Raw genomic sequence first — 11,623 nt, forward strand, 5'->3', positions numbered from 1 at the left:
CTTTTGTTCGTCGAGAGAGGACTTTGCTTCTCAATTGCCTACTCAGTCCGAAGTAGCACCTGTTGGCAAGAGTTATCCTGCGTTGGATTTCCAGGCTGACATTGTTGGTGGTGTTTACACTGGTTCCCAAGATCCACGAAATTATCTACAACTTCGAAGTTATGACTGTCAACAGTGACGTGAGAGCCAAGTCGCCAGTCCGACGACTCTTTGTTTGATGACAGGAGATATTCCGTCTTGCCCTCGTTCACTGCCAGACCCATTTCTTTTGCTTCCTTGTCCAGTCTGGAGAAAACAGAACTAACGGCGCGGGTGTTAAGGCCGATGATATCAATATCATCGGCATACGCCAGCAGCTGTACACTCTTATAAAAGATGGTACCATCTCTATTTAGTTCTGCAGCTCGAACTATTTTCTCCAGCAGCAGATTGAAGAAGTCACACTTTAGGGAATCGCCTTGTCTGAAACCTTGTTTGGTATCGAACGGCTCGGAGAGGTCCTTCCCGATCCTGACGGAGCTTTTGATGTTACTCAACGTCAGTTTACACAGCCGTATTAGTTTTGCGGGGATACCAAATTCAGACATCGCGGCATAAAGGCAGCTCCTTTTCGTGCTGTCGAAAGCAGCTTTGAAATCGACGAAGAGATGGTATGTGTCGATTCTCCTTTCACGGGTCTTTTCCAAGATTTGGCGCATGGTGTATATCTGGTCGGTTGTTGATTGGCCAGGTCTAAAGCCACACTGATAAGGTCCAATCAGTTTGTTGACGGTGGGCTTTAATCTTTCACACAATACGCTCGATAGAACCTTATACGCGATGTTGAGGAGGCTTATCCCACGGTAATTGGCGCAGATTGTGGGGTCTCCTTATTTGTGGATTGGGCATAGCACACTTAAATTCCAATCGTTGGGCATGCCGACCATATTTTACAAAGAAGCTGATGCATGCTCCTTATCAGTTCTTCGCCGCCGTTTTTGAATAGCTCGGCCGGCAATCCGTCGGCCCCTGCCGCTTTGTTGTTTTTCAGGCGGGCAATTGCTATTCGAACTTCTTCATGGTCGGGTAATGGAACGTCTGCTCCATCGTCATCGATTGGGGAATCGGGTTCGCCTTCCCCTGGTGTTGTGCATTCACTGCCATTCAGCAGGTTGGAGAAGTGTTCCCTCCATAATTTAAGTATGCTCTGGGCATCGATCACTTGATCATCTTTGGGGGTTCTACAAGAGTATGCTGCGGTCTTGAAACCTTCTGTAAGCCGCCGCATTTTTTCGTAGAATTTTCGAGCATTACCCCTGTCGGCCAGCTTATCAAGCTCTTCGTACTCACGTATTTCAGCCTCCTTCTTTTTCTGTCTACAAATGCGTCTCGCTTCCCTCTTCAACTCTCGGTATCTATCCCATCCCGCACGTGTTGTGGTCGAACGTAACTTTGCGAGGTAGGCAGCCTGTTTTCTCTCCGCTGCGACACGGCACTCCTCGTCATACCAGCTGTTCTTTTGCACTTTCCGAAAACCAATGGTTTCGGTTGCAGCTGTACGTAAGGAGTTTGAAATGCCGTCCCACAGTTCCCTTATACCGAGTTGTTGACGAGTGCTCTCAGAGAGCAGGAGTGCAAGCCGAGTAGAGAATCGTTCGGCTGTCTGTTGTGATTGCAGCTTCTCGACGTCGAACCTTCCTTGTGTTTGTTGGCGTGCGTTTTTTGCTGCGCAGAGGCGGGTGCGAATCTTAGCTGCAACAAGATAGTGGTCCGAGTCGATGTTAGGACCTCGGAGCGCACGCACATCTAAAACACTGGAGACGTGTCTTCCGTCTATCACAACATGATCGATCTGGTTGGTAGTTTTTCGATCCGGAGACAGCCAGGTAGCTTGATGAATCTTCTTATGCTGGAATCTAGTACTACAGATAACCATATTTCGGGACCCGGCGAAGTCGATCAGCCTCAACCCATTTGGGGATGTTTCATCGTGGAGGCTGAATTTACCGACCGTAGAGCCAAGTATACCTTCTTTGCCCACCCTGGCGTTAAAATCGCCAAGCACGATTTTGACATCGTGGCGGGGGCAGTTCTCATAAGTGCGCTCCAAGCACTCATAAAAGGCATCTTTGGTCACATCGTCCTTCTCTTCCGTCGGGCGTGGGCGCAAATCAGCGATATGTTGAAGAACCTCGCTTTGATGCGGATTGTGGCTAGACGTTCATTCACCGGAGTGAATGATAGTACTCGGCGACGAAGTCTCTCTCCCACCACGAATCCCACACCAAACTTGCGCTCCTTTATATGGCCACTGTAGTATATGCCACAAGGACCTACTCGTCTGTGCCCTTGTCCCGTCCATCGCATTTCTTGGACGGCGGTGATGTCAGCCTTTATTTTCACGAGGACATCAACCAGCTGGGCAGCGGCACCTTCCCAATTAAGGGACCGGACATTCCAGGTGCATGCCCTTAAATCGTAGTCCTTATTTCGTTTGCCGTGGTCGTCATCAAAAGGGGGGTCTCTCATCCGAGGCTGGTTGTTACTGTTCATTGGGGCTGTTTTTTTTTACGTGGCGGGTCCCAAACCCAGCGCACAACCCTATGTAGGGGATATTTCGCCTTCTCACTTTAGCTCGCTTTCAAACGGATGTTCTTAGGCTACCCAGAGGATACTTGGTCAAAGACCGGAAGTAGTGAGCTGCTTGAGTCATATGTAAAAGAATCGTTTCTGGCCACTCCCAAGTGAATGGCGATCAGAGAACTTTTCTCACTTGCGTGAACTTCTACACATGACTCCATCCTCCTAGTATTGTTGCTTCAATCAAATTTGGCCACATTTTTTTGACTGAAAGTCTTGTGCCATTACACAAAGTTGGTGGCTTCAGATTTCGTAGAAGTATAAAGGGTGAACCGACTTTCAGGACCAAACGATGCGGTGGCAGACCGGGGGATCCAAAGAATTCAATAATTCAGTTGGATAATTGACTACTTAATCCTGATTCAAAACGCTATCAATCGATGTACATATATGTTGTAGCTTCTCCTGGCAGATTTTCTTGAATGGCAAAATTGATTTCGTTTACGTGTACATTTTTAGGTGCCAATATTGCGCGTTCACTTAAATAATCTCGTCGTTGATAGTGTTGAACAATATTCGGAAATACACTTTCAATCAATTCTTCTTTCGATTGTAAAAGTGTACAAAAGTTGTTCGGCAATGTGATCAAACCGGTATCATCGATTGATATTTTGCCTTCGCCAATGTCCAACAACTGCTTCGAAAACGATATTGACATTCGACGTGAATCACTCGTATGCCTGCCAACCGTATTACGTTGGCGTAGTCGAGGCATTTTCTAGAGTATGCATATTTGAAGTACATAAATAAAATTTGAAAAATTATCCTAAAACTACATCTTAAACTATGAATCATACCCACACACGCATATGCAATAAGACCCACCAACAGTATATTTGCAAACCGCATGTAAGCACTTACGAAACAATAACAATACTCACTTGCTTTGTGTGTGTTGCACGGTCAGCAGGAAAACACAAAATCGGTTCGAATAAATGTAGCAAATCGATGAAATTAAATCTGGAAAAAACACACAATTTTGAAACACTTTTTTTTTACACACACCGCGCATTTTCAAGCGACAATCGAACCGCATGGCATCACATACGAAACAACAACAATACTCACCTGCTTTGTGTTGTACGCAGAATGTTAATCACGTTGAAATCTAAGAAAAATTCTCACAATGTTGAAACATTTTTTTTGAACGAATGACAGGCAAACACGATCATTGTCAATGTTTTTTATTAATTGTAAACATCCGCCAGATGTTTCTGTTTATTAGTAAAAGGCATTTGACAGGACTGCCAAACTTGCGGCAAAACATTATTTCATGAGAATTTGTATAGACGGGATGTATCATTTTTTTTTTTGCAATTTTTGCAAAACGTGTAATGATACACACATTAAATTTCTTATGTGCACCCTCCAAACAGACCCCAATCACTCCTGAAAATTTCATTGAAATCGGGCAAGCCGTCTAGGAGGAGTATGCGAACAGGAAGTTTTGCCACTTAATTTTATATATATAGATATAAAATAAATGTGTACAAATGAATAAGTGATGTGTTAGTGTATATAAAAGTGAAAAAAATAAGTGCAAAATTAATTTTCTATAAAGAAAATATGTATTTAAAATATTGATAATTTTCAACTTTAAACGCGAATATCTCGAAAACTATAAGCTTCCTGCGGATATAACTATATATATTCTTGATCTGGATAATCTCCTCTATTTGACCATATCCATTTTATTCCCGAAATCCTGGAACGGTATATCCATTAAAGCCGATCCCCTTTTACCACCAACGTATGGCAGCCCAAGGCATGAAGTACTTCCAGGATGCGGTGACAAACGTGCGGAATTATGGATCGCGGCGGTCAATCAGCAAGCGATCGTAACGATGTCACAGCGCGACTTTTCAAACAACAGCTACGATGTTTGATGGACTTTATCTTGAAGCAATATATATGTGGTGCTGTTAGATGCTAGACGTACTCTGTTGAGTGGCAAAAGAGAGGTTTGCCGCACGCACACATTCATTTTTGGATGGTGGCTACACCAGATCAAATTGATGAAATCATTTCTGCTGAAATTCCTTATGCAAAGAAAGATCCAGTATTATACCACCAACACCACAATCCCACTTCGCTGGTACGTCTAACACTAAATGTACGATACACTAACCACGTGCTTTTCTTTTGGAAACACATACTAGAAATCATGGATATTCACTCTATCGGCGTCCCTCACCAGACGACAATGGCAGAACATCTACATCTGAAAAACGTCTACCAAAATATCGGAATTAGATATATGTGTGATTCATAATATAATTTCATAACTTTATGGAAAACGGGTATACCTTATTCATTGAAATATCACATATATTGACCAACGTTAACGGTGTATTCTCGTGGTGTAAAAACCAAGAGTTGTCAGCCCTTAATTCCGACCTCTTTTTATGAATAGTTTCGCGCAAACGACGCACAACACTCAAAAAGTATTCCGTGTTGACAGCTCGGACAGTCGGGAGGAATTCAGAGTTAATCGGTAATCGAAGAAAACTGTCATGTCATATTTTGGCCCCGATTCACCTTTGCCCCGCCCATTGATCCAAGACTCATCGCCAGTAATAATATGTTTCGTGATATCCTAGTAATAAGAAAGCATTGCTTCACACACGCTAAAGCGATATTTTTCGAAAAAATTCGTTCTTTCTCTTTTCTTGGTCACAAATGATCTTTCAAAGTGGCTTTCACTGATCATCATTTGATGTTAATGGCTGCCCTGGACGTAGTTCGTCGTCAACGCGTTCTCGACCCTCTTTGAAAAATTTGTACGAAACAAGACCAATCGCTCGCGATAAACAATTTTAACCGAAAGCCTTTTTCGACATTCCGATCGTTTCGGCACAGGAAATTTGATTTCACTCACGAAATTGACTGGTACTTCCTTGTTGAATAATTTTACTTATCATAAAAATCGCTGGTTGCACTTTATATACTTGTACTTCAGAAAAACAAGCGTATACTAAACACTAATTACTACTTTGATTAGATACCATACCATACGTCATACCAACATAGATAAAAAATATTTCTATAAATGGGTTTTTTTCCCACAGTATATCTCACAGTTTGACCGAAATTTTCACCCAAAAGTCAGCCCTACGCACTATAGTCCGTATATTCGGTATGAAGGAGCTTGCAGAGTGATGTTCACATTTTGAAAATGTTAAGACTCAAGACACCACAAAAGCACTATTTGTGCAAAATTTCATCTCAATATTCATTGTCTACGTACAGGAAAGTGAAAGATTTGTATGGCAGTTTTCGGATTACGCACATCTACGAATTCGTGCTTTCGTTTTTACCAAAACTTACGAATATCAACTTATTATGATATATTAAGTTTTGCTTTGGTCAAAGCTTGCACAGACGGACGGACGGATGGACAGTCTGGTTTTCAACTTGTTTCTGCATCCTGATTACTTATACTAGTACATAGATATACCATCTGGTGTATAACCCTATACCCATCTCGATTAATTTTGGGTGATGCAAACAATTAATAGGTAAACGAAAAAAAAGTATATATATATATATTTTATTAATATTAATATATATATGTATACATATAGTTATATAATATATTTTTATATACACAGATATCATTGTAATTTTTTTTTGTTATGAGAATACTGCATTAATTAGTAACCTGTTCCTGCTTGTAGGTCAGCCAAAACTCTCTCTCTTTTTCTCTTAGTAGCAATATTTTGAATGACTTTTCGATTCACAAAAGAAAGTGGATGTTTTATCGAGTATCTATAATTAGTAAATGTAATACATTATATTAGTATTTCTTAATAGATATGTATATAAGTTATGTATCTAACCTTCCACCAATTTTAAACACTCTCGTCACGCAAACGATTCATCTCAACTTGCCCCATAACATACATTCTGCCGTTAACTTCAAGCATATCGGAATTATTCTCTCCACCCAATTTATGGGGCATGGCGTAGTGTAATTTGTTCCAAAATCTGTTATCTTGCCAATCCAAATATGTATTCATGTCCAAATATGCCTTTAATTCTCTATCCAATAACTCACTGTTAGAGATTTCACCATATTTAATCATTATTATGCGCGCACGACCCTCGTTCAACGAGCACTGATGCGCTGTGCGAAACTCCATGCGCGCCCAATCTGACTCGATGAAGTGCTGCGAGAGCACAATGATCGTCCGACGTGACTGCTCCACCGATTCGATGATTTGTTCAGGTATATAAGCGCCAGCCAGCCAATTGCGTTCGTGCGTGCATACACGAAATGGTGGTTCGCACTGTTCAAGCTGCGGCAGTAATGTATGGTTGACGAAGTCTGCATCCTGGTGTGCATATGAAATAAAGGCATCGAATTTTTTATGCTTATCCAACTCACATTCGTGAATGCAAGATCTCAATATGTTCTTGCCATATAACCAGACTTTCACTTCTAGTTTATATTTATAAAAGAGTGCGATAATGCAAAGTAAAATAATAATTGTTAAAGCTATAGTAGTCACAATTGCAATAAAGTTCTGATAATATTTAACATTAACAAGAGGTAAACACAATTCTCTCACATTAGCTTTTAGAAGAGTAACGTTCGGCTGATTAACACAAAGTAAATGGTCGGCATCGGGTATGCGTGCCCGATGTGTACGAATGGTGTACAGCAATTGCTGCGCGCTACAGTCGCAAAACCAAGGATTTTCACTGAGATAGAGAAATTCTAGTTTTGTGCTGTCATTGAGGTATGTACGCAAAAATTCATCATCTAAAGAATTTAAGCGATTGTTTCGTAAATCCAAAACCGTCAAATTGGTTGGCAGTTGAGCGACACTTATATTCGTGATTTTATTGTACGACGCGTTGAGTTGCGAAACGTTACCATAGCCGAAGGTGGTGTTTAGCGGTAATACAATGAAATTGTTATCACTAATATCAAGTACCGACTTCTTGAGTCCAACTTGTTCGGGACGTGGGAGCTGTTCGATATGTTGGGCACCTTTACACTTGATGTGCAGGAACTCAGATTGTGCGTAACAATTGCATTTGCTGGGGCACATTACCGGTTTCCAAGCACACAGTTCATTACTTTCCATCTGCGCGAGATCTGTTATTGATTTGGTTGACGATTGAACGCACTGCAAACGATTGAACAGCGAACGATAGTTTTCACTGTAAATCCAAGGAAATTTACAATCACACACGATCGGATTACCAGTCATTTTGATTTCGCGGTGACAATCGTCTGTTGTATTAAAGACATTTTTTGAAGCAAACACGTTTTCAATCAAATTGTGCTCTAAGTTTATTTCAAAAGGGCATGTAATGTTTGCTGCTACAAGCCAATCCAAAGTGAATTCGCGCAAACGATTGCCACTTAAATTGATTACTATATAGTTAAGCTTGTCACCTTCGTAATTTTCTGGTTGCATCTTTATGATATAATATAGACCGACCATTGAGGCATAATGCTTGCTCATAAAGCTGTATTGAAAATTTTTCAGTGACCTTGGCGTTGCATTGACGGAAGTCTCAGTGCTCCAAATAGTTTGCAGTTTGTTCTGACTTAAGTCTAGCCTTATTAGATAATCCAGCGGTTTCAGAGCTTCCATAAGATTTGTGGTGTCGTGCAGGAGATTGCCACCAAGTTTCAATTGCCATAGAAAAGGAGTGTAATCGAAAAGGTGTGGCGATAGATATGTCAATGAATTGTAACTCAAATCCAGTACTACAAGTTCACTTTGATTTGCAAATAGATTTTCGGGCAATTCCCGGATTTCATTACGGCTCAAATTCAGACAATTCAATTCCGTTAGCGCTGCAAAGATATTTGCGTCCAACATTTGCATATTATTTCCGGCTAAGTCAAGCTGTCTGAGCGCAGTGACGTTTTCAAAGTGAGTTTGCGTCAAGTTTTGCAGCGTTAAGTTCTGGTTTCTTAGACCTTGTACGCTAAGTGTAAGCGTTTCCAGTTGGTTCTGTTTAGAAAATATGTCAGTTGGTATGCTTATAATATCTGCTGTGGATTTTACAATTAATTGTAGGTGAAGCAGAATTTGAAATTGAGATAAATCTGCTGTTGGTTCTGCAGCAAGGTCAGTGTTATAGATTAATGTTACTTTATTTGGCTCCAAAGTATTTGTTAGAATTTCACACGCAATACCATTCATATAGATTTCATGCGTAAAATTTCTGCAATCCCTTACTTGCAAATAATCGGTTTTATTTAAAATTGACTGAAATTTGCGCTCGAGTAGAAAATTGATATTAACTTTTGTTTCTAATACAAAATACTAACAAGATCCGGTCTCTTGAATAAAAGTTGATTTCAATAATATTGATTCCGTCGGAAACTTTACAATAAAATCCACCATCGGCAAAGCACTGACAGTCAGTTTCCTCTTTCTCATCCTTATAGCAATCGGGAAGCCCAGTGGAGACTGGTTCAATAGTAGTTTTGATTAACTCATTTCGGTAGTGTGCGCCAACAGAAATTCGTTGTTTATGATCAGTTGACTTAGTATGCAGGCGAGTATTATGTACATTTTGAGTACTTTTAGTTTATTTAAAAATGTGCTGTTATTATTTTTATATTTTTTCCACCACAAATTGGGCTTCCAGACCAACTCACTTCCACTTACTGAAATACTAAAATAAAATATCAAATTGGTACACTTTAAGAAACTAAATCGTATTTTAATTCCTTATCAAGAAACATATTTGTGAAAACCGCAATCTTTTAAAACACTCGTCTTAGTAAGAGTGGTTTGTTTGTTGCTTTAGTATTAGAAGAAAGCCAAGCGTTTATGTAATAAATTTCCCTTCCATAGAGCTGATTAAATCTACAGTGTCGCCATTGAAAGGCTTAAGCGAAGCCATAGTGACGCAGTGTATCACAATAAATTCGAATATTTGTGGTTAAACACTTTTAACGAGTAACTCACATGCACTGGGGTCCATATACTTGATGGCGTAAATTGTAATATGACTGATGACTTTATTGATATTTGATTTGTATACTGTTAAGTGAAAGAATGTGATAAATATTAAAAGTTGGTTGTTTAGGAATTAAGTGTAGCTGTCATCCGATTGCGCTGATTTTCACAGTAGTACACTGAATAAAAAATAGTAAGATTTTGTTCATAATTTTAAAAATCTTAATTTATTCATCAGAATCTATGTCGTCCTCCGCAAAGTAGTTCTCCTTGGCTCCAATACACTTTTGCCAACGTTTTTTCCATTCCTCGAAACAGTTTTTAAAATCAATTTCCGGAACAATCTTCAATGCGCGTAGCGATTTACGTTTAATATCTTCAATTAACTCAAAACTGTTTCCCTGTTGCGCGTTTGAGTTTGCTGACTTGCCCGAAGAAACAAGGAATAGGGAAATACGGTAGTTGCAGCACGTTATTGGTCGCGGCGGCGAATTATCGTGGTGCAAAAACCGTAACTCCGGCCTCTTCTTGCGAATAGTTTCATGCAAACGGCACATAAAACTTAAATAGTATTCCTTGTTGAAGGATTTCCTTGGAAAGGATTTCGGCGTGCACTCCTCCTTGGTAATCGAAGAAAACTGTCAACATAACCTTCATTTTTGACCTGATTTGAGGATTTTTTCGGCTTCGGCTAACTTTTGCCACGCTATTCGGCAAAGATCCAAGATTCATCGCCAGAAAAATGGTCTTTCTAAATGATTTTTACTGATCTTCCCGAAATTTAGAGTCTACGCGCATCTCTGACTGTTAACCAATTGCTGTTTTTCATTGACATGGTTATCATTAGTTGTTGTTGATGGCCGAGGTGGTTCATCGTCAACGTGTTCGCCACCCTCTTTAAATAAATTTTATCAATCAAAATTACCCCTATTTCATTCATTTATTTCAACGATTTATACCCTGAGTAGTAAACACTTTCAGATATTTTTCACCAGTAAGAAATAAGATAAGGCTAGACACGATTTGGGTCATCAAATGGCCTCAACATTGGAGCAGGATTAATAAAATAAATATGGTAGCACACGCCATTTGTTCTCTTTTGGTAACAATTTTATTTACATATAACAATAGATTGATATTTACACAGTGATCAAACACTTTACAAAGTTAATAACTAAATATCGGCGAGACTCCAATGAAGTAGATGATGTGATGGTGTTGGCGATCGAGTTTTCGCCGATCAGGATATTAGCGAATTTTATACGTATGTATATGCGAAGGTTGATGTGCGAAAAAGTCAGCGCGCAGAATTGTCGATCGATGTATAGATGGGTTGTTGTAATATAGCGAAGTAAACTAGCGTAGAGTGCTGACGCGGCGCATTGCACAAGCGAAAGTCTTGTAGACGAATGTACGTGACGAGATGTGTAAACGAATGTGTCTGCTATCCCGTTGTCCCTCCTTTTTGTTTAGTGGGTGTACTGATGAGGTGAGTTCTGTTGTAGTGTCATCAGCAGCTGTGGTGAACTGAGCTCTGTTATTAGGATGCGCCACTTTTACCGAGTAGGAATATTTTGCCTAGTTTTGTATGTAGTCAAGAAACATGTAATTCGGCTTACTGTAGCCGAGGGCGCAGAGTATTTGCTGTAAGAACGATTTTGGTTTTAATAGAAAATTGAATTTTTTGTAAATAATGGTGCTTGAGGTAGTAATTGCTTTTGCGTGTTTTGACGACTTATTGTATTATTATAGCAAAAAAAAATTGGTTTTGTGTATTAATTTGTTAGCGATTATTTACAATTTCTTATTTTATCGGTTTGATACACCGGTTGTTTATTAGTTGCCTTTTTTGTATGATCGGCAATAGTATGCATTTTATTTATTCTCGGCTTATGAAGGATAGTAACACCACGCCTGGCTCAGGTATGGCCAGAATGGGTTCTCCTTAGCCCTGGAGTTAGGACTGTGATAATAGAGGGATCTTGCGAGAGAGTGACCGTGAATGGAGAACGGCTTCGATTCATAGTGAGAAAATTTTTCATAATTTATTAATGCTTTGTATAGTTCATTCC

General features: G+C 39.8%; 1 protein-coding gene across 1 annotated transcript; it reads right to left on the reverse strand.

The window, feature by feature from the left end:
• Positions 1-6,470: 6,470 nt before the first annotated feature.
• Positions 6,471-7,867, reverse strand: LOC126752608 (protein toll-like). Its single transcript, XM_050463544.1, has one exon. The coding sequence runs from the start codon at positions 7,836-7,838 to the stop codon at positions 6,471-6,473; it is 1,368 nt and encodes a 455-aa protein (XP_050319501.1). The 5' UTR covers positions 7,839-7,867.
• Positions 7,868-11,623: the final 3,756 nt, after the last annotated feature.

Source organism: Bactrocera neohumeralis, chromosome 3, assembly GCF_024586455.1.
Source record: "Bactrocera neohumeralis isolate Rockhampton chromosome 3, APGP_CSIRO_Bneo_wtdbg2-racon-allhic-juicebox.fasta_v2, whole genome shotgun sequence".
NCBI classification, from domain to species: domain Eukaryota; kingdom Metazoa; phylum Arthropoda; class Insecta; order Diptera; family Tephritidae; genus Bactrocera; species Bactrocera neohumeralis.

Excerpts from the sequence above, each read along its gene's own strand:
- LOC126752608 (XM_050463544.1), bottom strand. The coding sequence starts at position 7,838 with ATGACTGGTAATCCGATCGTGTGTGATTGTAAATTTCCTTGGATTTAC.